Raw genomic sequence first — 18,545 nt, forward strand, 5'->3', positions numbered from 1 at the left:
GGCGTGAGCGCTAGTTTAGGGGAATGGCAGTGTTAGGCACATGGAGGGGCCGGCAATGGTTGCCTCCATGGGGCACCGCAGCTAGCCGAGGGAGGGCTAGGATAATTGTTAGGGATTTAGAAGACCTTAGGGACAAGATTTAAGTTGGGACACCTGAACTGTAGAGGGGACGTAGAGAGTTTAGGTGGATGTTAAAGAAAAGGGTGTGCATAGTTTAAAGGGACGACGAGGGAAGCACGAGTTTTAGGGGAAATTAGGTAGGTAGATGATGCTGTGTTTGAGGAATTGTGTTGTAGTGTGGATGGAATTGTGTAATGGTGTGTAAAAGTAGTGGTGTGAGAAAAATGGTGTGCAAGATATTTGGCGTGCAAAATAAGTGGGGTGCGAATAAAAGGTGTGAAAGTAGTTGGTGTGGCAGTAAAAGGTGTGGAATGCTTGGTGTGGAATGCATGGTGCGAAGAATCGAATGGGGGGAGTGGAACTCATTTGCGAAAGCCAGGTAGAGGGCATAGGTAAATTGAATTGATATTGACACCTGTGGTGCGGCAGTGGAAAGTAGTGTTTTGTAGCGTGCAGTAGACTGTGGAATGGCTGGGCGTGTGGCTTAATTAGTGAGTATGGTTATTGGTGCACTCCGTCACTGGTAGCTTGTCGGCCAGGTAAGGCCGCAGGTAGGCTCTGGGAGCCGGTTAGGTTAGTTTGTGAGTGGGGCCCGAGGATCCATGGGAAGGACCCGGGTTGCCCGATGGCGAGGTGGGCATAGAGGGGGTAAGCGCCAGGGTGGGCCTTCCCCGGTTAGTGTAGTCGTTGAGGAGTAGGCAAGCTCGGGAGGCGGCTTCAGTTGCGGAGGTGCGCAGGTAGGTAGACCTGCTGGTGGAGCCACACGACCCAGCCCCGAAATTGTGCGAGGGCACAGTGAGAAAATTCGTTGGGTGAGACCCAAATTCGGAGGGCACCACAGTGTGAGCAATGGGCATTCGGGTTCTTAGAACCACATAGTTTAACGAGGCCGATTGGCAGGGTACGACCCCGGGTAGTTTAAATGAGTAATGCTATTAGTGTAGTTAGGAAGTGAGATCCCTTCACACCATCCACAGCCAGTCACCGAGGAGGACGAGCTTCACACCAGGGCTCTGTAAGCCGTTTGGAAGTAAGACGCATCATGACGTGAGTGAGACATTGTTGTGTTCCATCCCTTCCTTCCTGGGAGGGATTTGGGGATGAATTTGGTATAGAGGGGATATGGGGGACAAGATGTCGAGACAAATTGTAAATACAAGGGGGTCTAGGGTAGTGTAGCCAATGGTGGGGGGTACGGACGGCTAGTGACGAGCTTGCTCCGCTCGCTCTTCCGCGTCCCTCGCACCGCACCCGGTATGGTGGTGCCTGGTCACCTTGTTTTGCGTGTGCTACCGTGTGCCTTTCCCTTTGCTTGTTGCGACTTGTCTTCCCTCACCACCCCAGGACCATTTTGGAGGCCGAACTGTGCAGCATCCATTCTGCCGTCACACCTGTGCAGCTGACCTGTGCGGCACACTGTTGCTAAAACCACCTTGCTGCCATGTCTTTTGCTGCACCCTTGCTACACTGATGGACCATAAGCCTTGTGGCCTCGCACCTCTGCTGTGCAGCATCTTGCTGCAAACTCATCTTGCACCTTCGGACCACTTGTTGAGTGGCACTGACGCCACGCAGTTGGACCACATGAGAGTGGCCCTGCTTGGCAATGAAAAATAAAAGCAAGTGTGTGCTATTGTGTGCCAGGAATGAAGATGTGGAAGACTTAGATGGCCCTGATGCTTCATATGGCCTGTATGCCGGTCAGGGCCAGCCGGTTTTGTTAGCCGCACACGCAAGATGCAAACAGCAAGTGCCACATTGAGTGTTCTGATTTTTCTTTCCTCCAATTATTTTCCGAAGTGCAGGTCCTGGGTCATAGCATCTATATGCTATGACCCAGGAATAATAATAGCGTAAGGAGTCGACTTTGTTATCCCTTTTACGCCGCACCCAGTGGCCCGATGCCCACGGCACTAATGGATTTACGATCTACGAACCGCGCTCTTTGTTTATCACGTACAGCCATACTCGAAAAATCTGAATTAGCCGACGTTGGGGCCCAAAAGCATCCGATTAACTGCCGATACGATGCCATCTTACGACGCCATCGTATTGGCGTCTGCTGGGCGAAGGCGAAGCAAGCCGTCCGCTGATTGGACAGGCGAAGGCGAAAGCAAGCTGTCCACTGAGTGGACAATCCAGAGCATGCATTTGTGTCGGCGATCGTTGTTCATATATGCACTCTTCATTCTCATCTTTCTTCCTAACTCTTACTCGGACAAGCAAATCCCCTATGCCATCCATAATGGTACACTCTATCCATACACCACATCTTCCCTTCCGTGGATGTTTCACGGGTTTCGGCTAGTTGTAAATAAAGATCAAGTTCTGTGCATGTACATATAAGAATGTGCCCACCGGCTACATATGTAGTTTACAAAATTCCGGAAATACTCGGATAGTTGTGGGTTTGAGTCTGATAGAGTAGCTGCTCAACGCATTAGGAGGGACATATCTGGTGTTAAAAATGTCGCACACATGGGTCAGAATAAATGTTAGGGGGATTACACCTATGTGTCACATTTAAACGTAATGGTAAAATTGCATGCCAGACTCTACCGGTCGTTCCAATGTTGGGGTCGACTCAGGACGAGTCTGGTGAGAGAGGGGGGTAGTGTTGTGGTTGTGAGAATGAAGACACCCCGCCGCCCCACCCCCCTTTAGTTAGTTGCACCACAACATGTAGCCTCGCTTAGTTTAGTTATTTCTTCTTAAATGTAAGCATAGTCTCCATTCCTGTGTTATTATGTGTTGGAGCAGGCGAGTAAGTGTAGGCTTCAGTGTTCTTTTGGGCTGGAATGCCCTGTGTTCTTTTGGGCTGGAATACCATGTGTTAGGGCCTGGAACAAGTCTGGAAGGCCCCAGGGAGGAGCTGCAGGGGAGTGGCCGGTAAGCGGCAAGCAGCCAATGAAAGCTCAAGGGGAATGGCTAACAACGGCAGCCGGGGGAGGCGCTTGGAATATTCTGGTGGGACTCTGGGAGGGGCTATAAGACCCTGCCCCGGGCCCCCCGCCCGAGTCAGAGCTTCTGTCTAGGAGGTGTGTAAACGAACTCGCTCTGTGAATGGTCTCGCTCTTGCTCGCTGCCTCCGAACGATCTCCTCCGTGCTAAGCTCCCTCTGTCATAGCGAGGTGTGTCGAAAGAGAAAGCACGAACTCTTCCTATGCCCTGTGCTCTGCTGCCTGTTGGTGGGGCTTGCGAGGACGGTCCCTCCCGGGGCCACAGACGCCAATGAGCTCCCTGCACGCATGCCGCGAACACCTCGAGGGACACGCCCGGCGAGCTGACCGGAGCGAACGGCGCCAAGGACGCGTTTGGAGCGCGTACTTTTCCTTCCTTCTTTTCCCCGCGTGAGTGAGTGGGCCCTTGTCCGGGGATTAAGATAAGACTGATTAAGTATCTGCTCTGTGTCTCTTTATCCTGATCATTGTAAATTGTATAATAAACCTGTGTTCTTCCTTCCATTTGGTCGTTCACGTCATTTTCCAACATTGGCTTCGCACTGTACGAATAAAACCACTCAATCGGGTTCAATAAGAATTAACGGCACGAGTCACGTGACACGCAAACCGCTCGGGCATATCAGATCAGCGTGATTCGTGCGAGGTCCAGTCACCGTTCTCGTGGCGGCGTGTGTATCGAAGGTACTTAGGGAATCGACCAGATACCCTTCCGCACGCTCACTACCGGAGTGGCGGCTCGGCCTCGTGGACTCGAAGCTCGAGGGGGAAAAGGGTTTAACCCCCCTCTGTACGTCGACGGGCTCAAGATCCGCAACAAATCCCACTCCTGACACCAAATTGTTGCGGTTTTGCGAAGCCCGTTCCCTTACCAAGGGGAGATTAAGCCCCTTGTTCTCCTTGAGTCTTCGAACCGCGAGACCGAGTCGACACTTCCGGGGAGACGTGGAAAAGGGTCCCGGGACAATTTTCGCACGTACCTAAGTACCCACGCCGCCCCAGAAGCGGGGATCGAGTCTCGCACGAACCACGCGTAATTGAGTACACCCGAGCGGATGGCGTACCACGTGGTCCGTGCTGTTACATTGCTATTGGAACCCGATCAGAGCGATATAATTCGTACCATGCTAAGTCAATGATGGAGAGACAAAAGCAGTCGAATCAAAGGAAGAACAGATTTAATTATTATTTACACAATGTACAATGGTAGAAGAAGCAGAGTCACAGGGCAGTCTTAAGCAGTCGTAACTTATTTTTTCCCAGACAATGGGCCCTCTTACACACACAGGGAGGTGAAAGAAGAATGTTCATGCGCCGAACGTGCCGGCTTTGGACCTCCAGGAACAGCTCACCCGGCGTGGCCCTCTGGCGGTCACCGCACGTATCGCGGCGAAGGCAGGCAGGCAGGCGGGAAAATCCTCGCGGCGCGTGTCTCGGCAAAGGCAGGCAGGCGGGAAAATATGCGCGTCTGTGGCCCGGCACGGCTGTCTTTCACAGCGCGATTAATACAACTGAGCGCTTTCACTCTCGTAACTGACACAGCGCATCTCACCCAAACTCATAACTCGTAACTCAACGGAGGACCGAATACAGCGCATCCCTTCTCATAACTCAACTCAGGTGGGGATCTCATCTTATAACTTGGCGCATCCCCTCTCATAACTTAAGCGGGGGCTCTGGGCACAGGGTTATATCGTCCCGCCCTGGCCCGACTCGAATGTTCCAAACCCTGCCTTTTGCCGCAGTGGCAAGTCACTCCCCTCGAGCCCTGATTGGTGGCTCCTGCTTACCGGTCACTCCCACTCCTCCTGCCCCACCTTCCTTCGGCCTTGATCGACTTGTTCCGGCCGGCCTCGTGGTATTTCGCGCCAAAACCCAAAGCATCGAGGCATCGTAAAGGACCCTAACTCTCCTTGTCCTACTCAACGCAAAACTAAACACAGGAAAGTCTACGCTTACATTTACTAAGAAATAACTGAGCTTAAACGAGGCTACGTGTTGTAGTGTAACTAAACTATGAGGGGAAAATTAACCTTTATTATAAAAACACAAAACCACAACAATATATATACAGACTTGGCATTTAATATGGAATATTTTTTTGTGGGGGTGAACTTACTTTTCAAGATGACTTAGAACCAAAAGTTCATTGGAATTATGTTGAAAGTATTCTAGATTTTGTTAATGTGACCTTTAAAAGAAACAAAAACCACATTTGACATTTCGAAGCAAATAAATTGATCCTTGAAAGTGATGGAAACTGATATCAAACTCAATTCACGGACAGTACTGTGTTAAACTTCTGTACGTTTTCCAGAAGTATCTCTTTATTTTGCACATTAGCCAATTTTTTTTTCAACAAAAACAAAATCTACATTATGACTGGGATTACGGACAGTAAAATTACAGTTCAGTACTTCGTGTAACCCCCACGAGCATTCAGGAGAGCACGTACACGTCGAGGCATGCTGTTCACGAGATTTGCCAAGGTTTGGACAGGAATCGCTTGCCATGCAGTGACAATAGTCTGCTGCAATTCACGCACAGAGGTGGGCTGCTGGTCCAAGTTGTCGATTTGACGCGTTAATTCTGCCCACAAGTTCTCTATCGGATTCATATCCGGGACATGGCAGGCCACTCCATATGCTCTACACCACGGTCAGCAAGAAAGTGTTGGATCATGCGAGCACGAGGAGGCCGTGCATTGTCATCTTGGAAGACAAAGTTTCCTCGAAAGGCTGCACGAGCAAATGGAAGCAATGTTTCTTCCAGAATGACCCTGTACTTGAACTGGTTCAGGTTTCCATTCAGAACAACCAGGTCAGTTTTGCCCCCTGCTTGAAAAGCAGCCCAAACGGTCACCCCACCATCTCCAGCTTGGACTCGTGGCACTATACAATCTTCGTTGTGGGCTTCATGCACTTGTCTGCGCACGCGGACGCAGCCATCTTGACGATAGACCAGAAATCTAGACTCGTCATTGAAGGTCACGTGATTCCAGTGTCCTGGCTGCCATTGACGGTACTCTCTGGCCCACTGCAATCGGCGCTAGCTGTGTTGTCTGGTCAGGCGTGGCTTTCTCAGGGGACACCTGGCACGATAGCCGGCTTGAACCAGTCGTTGGTTGACTAGCCTTCTGGATACAGGCACATTTGTCAGTTGCTGCCACTCAGCCCAAAGCCGATTAGCTGACTTGGTCCGGCCATTGCAGACTAACCGGTGCAGCTGGCGATCATCTCTCCTTGTGGTTCTGCGTGGACGTCCTGGCCTCGGTATTGGAGTTGGGACACCCCTCTGAGCATTTCGTTTCAGGATCTTTGACACCTGACCTTGAGTGATGCCATACTGCCGAGCAATAGCACGCTGTTTCACGCCAGAATTTCGTAAAGCCACCACTCCATGACTAACAGCATTGTCAAGTTGTCGGACCATCTCCAGAGGAAGCGGCAATAACTTTTGTAGATGTGCAGCATTTGTTTTCCACTAATACAGAACGCAACAACCCTTATATACCCGATTGTCAAGCCAATCGTCAAATGTACCTGTCCTTACATTTTGTCATGCCACCTGTGATATAATCCTGTTATTGACTTCTTGCTGCGAAATACAATCAGTGACATGGTTCTTTCAACAAAGACATCACCGAACGGTAAAATAAACTCACCAGATTGATATACTGAGTTCAGAAAGTAAACCCAAGTCAAGAAAAAAAATATATTCCCATATTAAATGCCAAGTCTGTATATTATGACATCTGTTCAGTGTCTGTGTTGTCTTGTCACTGAACTACTACTTCAAACTCTTTTGTGAAATCGCACAAAACTTCTGGTATGCACATATCTCTCCTGTGTGTATGTCCTGAGGGTATTTTTTTTTCCCAACTTAAATCTTCAACTTCCCTCCCCCTCCCCCTCCCCCTCCCCCTCCCCCCTCCACCCTCCCCCTCCCCCCTCTTCTCCCCTCCCCCCCCCCTTCTCCCCTTCCCCCCCCTCTTCTCCCCTCCCCCCCCCCTCTTCCCCCCTTCCCCCCTCTCCTCCCCTCCCCCCCGTTCCCCTCCCCTCCCCTTACCCCTCCTCTCCCCCGCCCGGCAATGCCGGGTACTTCTGCTAGTATGTATGTATGTATGTATATATATATATATATATATATATAAATATATATATATATATATATATATATATATATATATATATATATATATATTATATATATATATATATATATACACACACACACACACACATACATACATACATACATACATACATACATACATACATACATACATACATACATACATACATACATATATATATATATATGTATATACTGAAACGCAAAATAAACTTACCACCTTTGAAACCTTTAAATATCAACAATAACACTGCGTGTAGTAAATGTGTGAACTTATTTGTGGACAATAGTGTCCTCACTGTCAGACAAAATGGTCATGGATCGTCACTTGAACCTTCAATGGTCACTTCATAGCACAGCTGTTGAACAGCCGTTTTGACTGTCAGTGATTAGCCAAGGGGTACGGGATGATTTTAATGAGCTGCACGTGATGTCTTGATATTGGCTTTAAAAAGGCCAGTGCAAAATGGGCATTTCAATCAACATGCCACGATTGTCAAGGGATCAACGGCAGCGTGCCCTGGGCATGCTGCAAGGCGGACTGAGCTACCGTGAGGTGGCACGTCGCCTTGGCTGTTCACACCAGACGATATCGGCCCTGGTGGACAGAGACACCCTCCACAACTCTGCAGATGACAGACCTCGATCAGGGAGGCCAAGAGTCACCACTGCAAGGCAGGACAGGCAGATGGTCTGAAACTCTCCACTTGTTTGAAATGTAATAAAATTGTAACAGTTCAAAATAAAACAAACCAACAATTGCTAATTGAAACATTGGCATTTTATTGATGACGTGTCAAGTTTTTGACCAAGATACACCATCTCATCAGTTTGTTCTACAGTACAGAACAGCACAGGGTGCAATGTCAGTCCCCTTTCAACAGCGTGTGTGGCCACCATTGTTTTGGATACAGGCAGTGCATCGTCGGCGTATACTGCCTTACCAGTCTTTGGATGGATTGCTGCTGGATTCTATCCCACTCAGTCCTCAATGTCTGAAGCAGCTCTGCCCGTGTCCTGGCCCTGCCAACTACGCGTCTCCCAAGCTCATCCCACAGGTGCTCTATGGGATTCAGGTCAGGGGAGAGCGCAGGCCACTGCATGGTGTTGATGTTCTCGCCTTGGAGAAATGCAGTGGTAAAGCGAGCAGCATGGGGATGAGCGTTATGCTGAAAGGTTCTCAGTTCTGGGTGGTCTAGCAGGAATGGCAGCAGATGAGGTCGCAGGATGTTATCCACATACCGCTGGGCGTTAAGATTCCCATCCACAACCACCAGTGGCATCCTGTACCGGCCTGATATGGCGGCCCACACCATCACACTTGGGCCACCCCACCTGTTGGCTTGACGCACGCAACAATCGGCATATCGCTCGCCAGTTCTTCTCCAGACAGGCTCATGCCCATCAGGACTGTCCACACAGAACCTTGACTCATCGCTGAAAGCGACCTCGTTCCACTGCGCCAAGGTCCACCGCTGATGCTGCTGGCACCATCTCTGTCGGTTGCGGCGATGGGCAGCCGTCATCACGGGGCCTCTGTATGGTCTTCTTGCAGTCAGACCATAGTCATGCAGTCGTCTTCGTGCAGTATCATTGGAGATCCGTGGGTTTGCACGCCCGGAGTTTCTGCCGCAGTGCGGGATGCTGGACGGAATCGATCCAGCAGGTGACTTCGGACCATCTGCCTGTCCTGCCTTGCAGTGGTGACTCTTGGCCTCCCTGATCGAGGTCTGTCATCTGCAGAGTTGTGGAGGGTGTCTCTGTCCACCAGGGCCGATATCGTCTGGTGTGAACAGCCAAGGCGACGTGCCACCTCACGGTAGCTCAGTCCGCCTTGCAGCATGCCCAGGGCACGCTGCCGTTGATCCCTTGACAATCATGGCATGTTGATTGAAATGCCCATTTTGCACTGGCCTTTTTAAAGCCAATATCAAGACATCACGTGCAGATCATTAAAATCATCCCGTACCCCTTGGCTAATCACTGACAGTCAAAACGGCTGTTCAACAGCTGTGCTATGAAGTGACCATTGAAGGTTCACGTGACCATCCGTGACCGTTTTGTGTGACAGTGAGGACACTATTGTCCACAAATAAGTTCACACATTTACTACACGCAGTGTTATTGTTGATATTTAAAGGTTTCAAAGGTGGTAAGTTACTTTTGCGTTTCAGTATATATATATATATATATATATATTATTACGGACACGGCTAGGATGTTGTTTGCCGAGCGGATGGCCGCCGCGCCCGAACAGTTACCCCGACTAACCCGATTCCTGAACGTTGGCCAAAATCGCGCCACAGATATTCAATGGGGAAAAGACTAAAGCGAAGGATGTGAAGAAGAAGAAGAAAGGCAAAGGGTAAGAAATTAATACAAATATGATTTATTTACTATTTACACAATTGAAAGAAACCAAGGAAGAAGGAAGGATAAGAAAATAAAATACAGAAGAGGAAAGGTGACACAGTGAAAATCGCTAGCTTATCTAACAGTCTTAATTAACCCAGGGACAAGACAAACAGAACAAACTCACGTACACGAATGGGGAAATTGCAGGCAGGAATGACAGGAGGTGGGTGGCTGGAGGGGGAGGAAGGCACGGAGCTGGCTGGAGCTTGATCCCGCACGGGACGTCGGGCTGGACCTCGACGGCCGCCGATGCCACCGATCCTGTCGTGTGCGCGGGGTAACGGGTCGGAGCTGCTTGGTGGAGCCAACGCCGCTGGTGGGGGGTCTGGCGTGACGGGTTCTCTCTCTCTTTCTTAGTCCAACCCAGTCCAACAACTTCCTCTCTTGCTTGGTCCAACTTAGTCCCACTCAGTCCAACTCTTAGTCCAACAACAACTTCCAGGCTTTCGCGCGCGCTCTATATAGCGCCTCAGGCGATCAAGCCGCTGGTGTCCAGGACACGCCCATCGGTGGGCTCGCCTCGGCCCTGATTGGTCGGCACGGCCCTCTGGCTCCGCCCTTGATGACGATGGGCGGGCACGCCCAGGAGTCGGCAGCTCCTCCCCCTTCTTCTCCAAGCCGACCTCGTGGCGAATGGAGTCGCGGAGGGAACAGTTGGCATTTGTTGGAAGGGGAATGTGAATGAAAGGGGATCTATTCTTATTTCACTTGGTGCAATGGAGTATTTAAATTAATGGAAGACAAATCCTTAGCCTAATACACATAATAAGGATATAACTACTGAACAGGGATATATGGTGTCCTTCGTGTATGCTTTATGGAATTAACTACGGGAACGCCCTTTGATCTTTATACAACAACAATTGCAGGAAGGAGGGTGACATTTTACAACTATTCACTACACAACAATAAATAAAAAAAACATTCTCATATTCACAACAATATATATATATACATATATATATATATATACATACATACATACATACATACATACATACACACACACACACACACACACACACACATTCATACATACATACATACATACATACATACATACATACACACACACACACATCACCGGTCAAAAGTTTTAGAACACCTCAATTTTTTCCAGTTTTTATTGAAATTTACGCAGTTTAATCAGTGTACTCTGAAATTAAGCATAGAACAAATAAACAATTGGAGATAAAAAGAAATCATGGAATCATTTTGTTTAACAAAATTTAATTTAAATTAGCCACAATGTAGCCACCTTTTGCAGATATAACCGCCGAACACATTTGTGGCATTCTTTCTACAATGGAAATCATATATTGTTCGGGAAGTTCTTCCCAACACTGTTGCAGAAGTTCCCACAAATGTGTTGCACTTGAAGGTTGATTTGCTTTCAACGTTCTGTCCTGTTCATCCCAAACCAGCTCGATGGGGTTTAAGTCTGGAGACTGTGCTGGCCATTCCATGATTTGAAGCCTACCGTCTTGTTCTTTTCCTCGAAGGTTGTTTTGACATAGCCTGGAGGTGTGTTTAGGGTCATTATCTCGCTGTAGGATGAACCCCTGACCAACTAGGCATATACTGGAGGGTATTGTATGGCGCTGCAAAATGCTGTGGTAGCCCTTTTGGTTCAGGGTGCCAGTCACTCTGTGCAAGCCGCCGACTCTGGATCCAGCAAAAGAGCCCCAGACCATCACGCTTCCTCCTCCATGTTTGACAGTTGGTGTCACACACTGAGGAACCATCCTTTCGCCTACTCAACGGCATACAAAAACCCTGCGTGCTGAACCAAATATTTAAAATTTTGATTCATCGGTCCATAAGACCTTCTTCCGGTCTTCAGCAGTCCACTGGCGGTGCTTCATGGCCCAGTAAAGCCTGTTTTCCTTATTTTGCCATCTTAGCAATGGCTTTCTTACTGCCACTCGACCTGTCAAACCTGCAGCTCGAAATCTTCTCTTCACAGTTGAAACTGAGACTTGCTTACTTCGACCAGTGTTAAGCTGTGCTTGAATCTGTTGTCATGTGAGCCGCCTATCACGCAAGCTGTTGACTCTCAGATACTTGTCTTCTGATTCTGTTGTGGCTTTGGGTCTGCCAGACCTCTTCCTGTCAGAGTTTCCTCCAGTTTCCAATATACTACTTACTGCAGAGCAATATTGTCCAAATAATGCTTGAGGGTGTAATAACAGTCTGTTCCAATACTGTTTTCATACAGACAGGGGGTTTGTAACCAAGTAATCAGCAGAGGTTGGGACACCTGTAGGAATTGTTTGCATCAACTTTCAAGGCTTAATTTACTTACATTGCTGCAGAACAGCTGTCAGTTGTTAACCCATTACTTGTTCCCTGAAAAAGGCCTTTTTTTTTTTTTTACAATGTAACTGTGCAATTTTCATTATTTTCCCGTTTTTGCTGACCTAAACTTTTTTTCTAACCTCGAGCAGTTTACTGCTTACATTTGGACCATTTCAGATTATTCACTGGACTTGAATTGCTTGAATGAATGAATGATCGTTTTAAGGCCATTTTTCCCCGCTAGAGCGGGCCCCATGACAATCATGGTTCCCTTGAATTGCTTGAATGAATGAATGATTAATTGAATGAATGAATGATTCAATGAATGAATTAGCCTTCCGGGCCCCATGACAATCATGGTTCCCTTGAATTGCTTGAATGAATGAATGAATGATCGTTTTAAGGCCATTTTTCCCCGCTAGAGCGGGGGTTAGCCTTGCGGACCCCATGACAATCATGGTTCCCTGTTTGTTTTTATGGCCGGATACCCTTCCTGACGCCAACCATTGGTCACGCTCTTACGATGCGCAGGGATACAGTGTGCCTATTCTAAACCGGGGTACACACCGGGGTTGTTGTTGTGTTGTTGTTCACTTTTCTGTCAATGCAACTCTTTTATTTGAGGCCTCGCCTCAATGAGGACTATATAGTCCATGACTGGAGCCTTCAAAAAAAAAAGTGATTCTTCACCATTGAGTGATAGGACCAAAAACGATATATAGCATTATGTCTCAAAAAGTAATTGACGGTTTCGGACCAAACTTGGTGGATGAGTTGGGTAGCTGACAAGAACAAAGTGATTAGATTTTGCTTCAAGTCTGGATGCAGACCCGGCCTTTCATTGGGATGCAAAATGTAAACTGTTCAGCCTGGTGGAGGTATGCGCTCTGCCGAGTGCCATTCTAGTTTCAAGTGTATTTGCATGCTCATGTTCTTTGACAAATTTGCTATGTATTAGATGCAGCAGTACTTCAGCTCTATGCCTTCTGCTCTCAAGGGATTGTAAACTTGATTGACTGAGATTTCAAGAAAACCTGAAGAGGTTGTTAAGCTGTTGGGCAAGTCAGTTTTAGGGTGGTAGGTTTGTTTGTGTTCCAACTCTGAGCATTTATATTGGGTTTTCCTCATTTTAATTTTAGCAGAAATTGGCCCATATTTATGCAATTTCCACCTTCGAGGTATAACATGAAGATGTGCATCCGGCTGTTCACAGAAAGGCCCGAAAGAATCAATTCCTGAGGAGCTGGAAGATCAAGAGGAGGGGGATGAAGAAGATGAGTTCCCAGATGCGAACATGGACAACGGAGAGCTTGTGTTTGCACCAGCTGAGGACAGCGAGCCCTGGGGTGATCAACAAGCAGATGCCAACCCACCTGAAGGTGACCTTTCTTAATTTTCATTTAACCCATAAACTTCTGGATTTACTGGTTATTAGGCCAGAAATGTATCGGCCGTTCTCCACCAATTTGAAGCGAACAGCTTTCATATGTTACACGGGTATTATACATTGTAAGAAGGTCATGATTTGTTCTTTGGGTTGACGTCAGTTTAAACTCATTTGCATACACATGTCGACCACGATCGTGGCCCGACGCGCTTTATGGGCTAATTTTAATTTTAAGATTTGTAGTTATAAAAAGGCTTGGCAATTGCTTTCATGACAAGGCCTTGAATTTAAAAAATATTCAGCACTAATTCTCGGCATAAAAACGTGCGTTGTTGACCATAAACACAATGGGTCTTCTTTTAACCTGGTTTGTTCATTCATTCCTTGGTGCTCCACTGACCACCAAAGTTAATAGGAAACATAGCTCTTCTGATGGAAGTTATTATATTATTATCGTTTTTTAAAGTAATCAATGGTTAATTCTTGCCTCTTGTTTTTTTGGAATGCCATTTGCTCTTTAATGTGAATAATATGACACCCACAAGCTAATGCTCTGGTGTACTTCTTGCCCTGCAGATAACACCACAGACAGATTAAAGTTGAATGGCCAGCCAACTTCCAGCATAACCTCTTCCCCCAAAGACACCATTTCAACTTGTGGGAGTGCGAGTCAGGCTCAACTAAGGCCAGATATGAACACGCAAAAGGGACCTCGGATTGACAAGCAGGAAGAAGCAGTGGCAAACGGGCAAAAATCAGCACACAGTGTGCCACAAGGTATCCATGTCACCACTGGTGCTGCTGCAGTTTGTTTGTCATGGCAGAATATTCCCATTTTGTAAGGACCATTCTAGTTTGACCATGGTGTTTAAAATGTCAGTGGAATAAGATGCTCATTCTCATATAAATCACACTATGCGTCCAAGATACGTTCCAGAAAAGTTGGACTTGTAACGAAACAACGGATAGCGGGGAATTTTTCTCCATAAGAATTAGTGTAAGTAAAGGGGGATACATTCCAACACTTTGTTTACATCTTATACAACATCAGTCAACAATCCTAGCAATCAATAAAATACGTATGAAACACACAAAACATAGGGAAAAACACAAGAATATAAACAAATTAAAAAACCCAAACACATTTTTAACTCAACTGGAATATGTCCAGCTGAGTTTTTGTCGACACCCAGTGTCCGTCGTCCGTCTGTCTGTCTGTCTGTCTTTCGTCTGTAAACAATTCGACGTCTACGCTCTAAAAGTCACAAATATTGATAAAGTTTGATGAAACTTGTTATGCAGCATCTTTAAGACACAAACTAGTTTGGGATTGCATTTGGGTGTTGCACGCCCAAAAATGGGCGTGGCAGGGCGGCCATATTGAAAAATCATTTTTTGTCATATATTTTTAGCACATATAAACTATATCGTTTGTGGTTCTATTATGCATATTCTAACCATATTGATATAGACCAGTTGAGTTCAGGTTCCCTGGAACCTCTAGTTATCTTACTTACCATATATATTTTTTAACTTTTTATATTAAGTTAGTGGTCTTACAACTTGAAAATTTATAAACATCTCTGTCAAGCTATGCCTGCACCAGTCCTTCACCTTCTAAATTACCTTTACCACTCGGCCACGTGGTTTCCCCTATGGACCCAGGTTCCAACCTTTGTGCCATCACACACATTCATGCCGTGAAACCCTGCACTTGTGCTGTGTCCCCTTGCGCTGTCCATATGGGACCTGACGAAGAGCTTCCGTGGTCACCACTCCCACTACGACAGTCACGCCCACTTCGGCCGTGCCTGCAGCATGGGCCGCGTTACCGGAATGGCATGTTTTGCATGCCGCGTGTCATGCCATGCCGTCTGCACGGCCCTTGTTGGCGTTTTTAAAAATTGTTTGAACAGTCATTGGCAGCAAACCTAGATAGCAAGGAATATCGGCTGATTGTTCACAATTCTTATTTTGTTTCTCTATGTCTAATTGAGGGGTTGAATGCAGTACATTGTGGGGTGGAAGTTGGGAAAATTGTACGCAAAGCATTGTGGGATGGGATGGCTGGTAACTGGTCTTCTGGTCCAATGGACGTTGGTGCGGGGAATTGTTTGATGTGTAATGAAAATGTTCCGAAGTAACTTATGGACTTGTATGCAAAACGACGAACAGCGGGGAAACTTATAGCAGAGACCACCTGTACTGTAAAGTACTTATTCGTAGGAATTATCTTTTGCTGTTTTTCTTTTAAAAGCTTTTTTGTGTATGTTTGTGCATCAAATGTGCCAAAGTATTAAGAAACCTAAATTATGTTCAAGAACATAATTCATCTACTTGATGCCACACCTAATAAACATTCGCGATTTGAGACATGACGTACTTTAGAATATATACAAGTTTTATAATGTTCTTTTAGCTATGTCTTGGTTGGTTCAGCCAGTTCCACTTGTTGGCGTTGTACTTCAAATGTGGTAACATGTAATTATCGCTGGGGGTTTATTTCTGGCTCTTTGGTAGGTAATCTAGCTATTCAAATCAAATGATAGACCAAATACTGCAATGGAGTTATCAGAAGGAATCTGAATAAGCAAAAGGTAATGTAGAGTCATCGGGAGGAACCTTGGTCAGATTCAGGTTTCAGCTGCCACTCCTATACTCTCAAATCCACAGTCAGGAAGGAGGTCTGTGCAAGATTGTTGCAAAGGAGGAGCACTCTTCTATATTTGTCCTTGCTTGTTTAACGCTATTTTCTCATGAGACTGGCATAATTTTCCTCTGTGGTTGTAGTTTTGTGAGGCATATGTTCAATTGGCAGAATTCCCTTAGAATTTCCTCAGAAAATTCCCTATGTCCTCGGTGCCTGAGAGTGAGGGGCAGAAATTATTCTGTGGTTGTGACTCCTTGCCATTCGATAGCATTGATCCCAATGATGAAAACAAGTCAGCTGGATATGTGTTGAACAATTTGATAATCTCGCAATAAGATGTCAGCCTTTTTTTTTTGTTTTTTTTGTATACTGAATCGAGGCTCGTGAAAGAGCTGACATCCGCGAGGGAAAGACAGTACAGGGGGACCACGAGGGAAAGACAGCACAGGGGGACCACGAGGGAAAGACAGCACAGGGGGACCACGAGGGAAAGACAGCACAGGGGGACCGCGAGGGAAAGACAGCACAGGGGGACCGCGAGGGTAAGACAGCACAGGGGAACCGCGAGGGAAAGACAGTACAGGGGGACCGCGAGGGAAAAACAGTACAGGGGGACCGCGAGGGAAAGACAGTACAGGGGGACCATGAGGGAAAGACAGTACAGGGGGACCGCGAGGGAAAGACAGCACAGGGGGACCGCGAGGGAAAGACAGTACAGGGGGACCGCGAGGGAAAGACAGCACAGGGGGACCACGAGGGAAAGACAGCACAGGGGGACCATGAGGGAAAGACAGCACAGGGGGACCGCGAGGGAAAGGCTGGTGGTGATCGTCAATGCTGAGCTTTCCGGGAACCTGTCTTTCTCAAACCTTGGACATGCCCAAGTGTTTAGGATGTTAGTGACAATCCTGCCTTGCCAAAATCCAATATACGTGACCTTAATGCCTCCATGATTAATGCCTCAATGTGGGTAACAGTTTGTGGCATAGTTGCATCTGCCAGACACTTTGACTTGGGATTATCTTCAAGGAACTTGTGTCCACACTTAGGTCTGCCCACCATTTGGGTACGGTGGAATATTGGGGCAAATTTTGCCATACAAAGACAGCCACCATGCATTCGTTGATTTATTTTGAGTCTGCTTCCTCTTGGAACTTAATGATGCCTAGGAGTTTAATCAATCCTTTGTGAGGTTCTTAATTACGTCTGCCACCGAACATGGACGGAGGTTGTTGTAAAAATCAAAGTCTCACAACAGCTTTCTCACTCCGAGTTCAATCTGAATCAATCTCGTACAGCATCTAGAAAGAATACATGGCAACAATCATTTCTGTTCCCTAATAAGCATTAAGAGTATACATCATTTTGGATACACATAAGCAAGCCTCATGCCAACGAGATTTCTCACCTTCCTAAATAAGCGTATAAATGTCTCAGGTCTCCAATGTTATGTCTGACCCTCGCAGTCGGCGAGTGGATATTTATGAGAGTGCTGTAGTGGCCAGACGATGTTACTGCACCTGGGCTAACTTAGTTGTCTACGTTTCACTACATTCTCCCAGAGTTCTAAAACTTCGCAAGCAAGCCATTTAAAATATTCGAGTAGCACTAATTAGCAAACCTAAAATTCCCCCCCCCCCCCCCGCCCCCCTTCCCACGCCTCCTCCCCCCAAGCCCTCTCCCTCCCACACATCTCCCTGCTCTTAAATGTTGTGTGCTCTCAAGTGTTTGCGTGCTTCCCATTCTCTTGTCTTCCGCTCCCTCTTTTTATATATTTTGTTTGTCTGGTTGATTTGTTTGTGAAGTAAATGTCAGCTCTTTCACGAGCCTCGATTCAGTATACAAAAAAAAAAACGAGTATATAAAATGCGGGAAAACATGAAACACCTATTAAGGAGTTACTACAAGACCAAGCGCACCGGTTGTCGACTTTCTCTCCCCGTGCGGGTTCGATACACGTCTGAGCTGCCAGCAGGTGTCTCTGAATCTTCCCCAGTCGGAGTGCTAATCAACTCAGGCGTCTGAGCCGGTACGTCAGTCCCAGTCAAGTCGAGCGACCGATGAGGAGGAGATGGATATCCGACCGTCGGAACCTCCGTACTGGACCCAGCCTCATAAGCTTCCCCGCAGGGAGCGAGATGTCGCACCGACACCGTGGTTTCACGACCGTCAGGCATTTTGACATGAGCGTATTCCGGATTAGCATGAAGGAGCTGTACCCTGTCAACGAGCGGATCTTATCTACTTGGACGCACAGCATGTCTGAGATAGACCGGTCCAGGTGTGGAGATCCAAGCGGGCAAAAACTGAGCACTACCTGTTCGACGCTGATAACGAAATAGACGATCATGAGGAATTTCATTTGTAGCGGTACACAGGAGGGATCGAATCGCATGTAGTGCCCCTTGCAACACCCAAGTCCATTTATCCAACCCCAACCCTCGGGTCTTGAGCCCTAAGGTAATGGCCCTCCATATGACGCCATTGAATCTTTCTTTCTGTCCATTCGCCTGCGGGCGATATGGCGTAGTGCAGCTAGAAGCAATATGCCGCTGCAGCAGATAGGCTCGCACGTCCTGAG

At 47.2% G+C, this 18,545-nt stretch overlaps 1 protein-coding gene across 30 annotated transcripts in view; it reads left to right on the plus strand.

The window, feature by feature from the left end:
- GIGYF2 (GRB10 interacting GYF protein 2) overlaps positions 1-18,545 on the plus strand; it is a 333,184-nt gene that overhangs the window by 217,158 nt on the left and 97,481 nt on the right. For all 30 annotated transcript variants that reach the window (XM_078775747.1, XM_078775759.1, XM_078775749.1 and 27 more), the window contains 2 exons: positions 13,141-13,306; positions 13,891-14,091. In XM_078775747.1, the coding sequence (XP_078631873.1) occupies positions 13,141-13,306; positions 13,891-14,091 (367 nt within the window). The remainder of the gene's footprint in view (positions 1-13,140; positions 13,307-13,890; positions 14,092-18,545) is intronic.

This window comes from Myxine glutinosa, chromosome 4, assembly GCF_964187855.1.
Source record: "Myxine glutinosa chromosome 4, kmMyxGlut1.1, whole genome shotgun sequence".
Taxonomy (NCBI): domain Eukaryota; kingdom Metazoa; phylum Chordata; class Myxini; order Myxiniformes; family Myxinidae; genus Myxine; species Myxine glutinosa.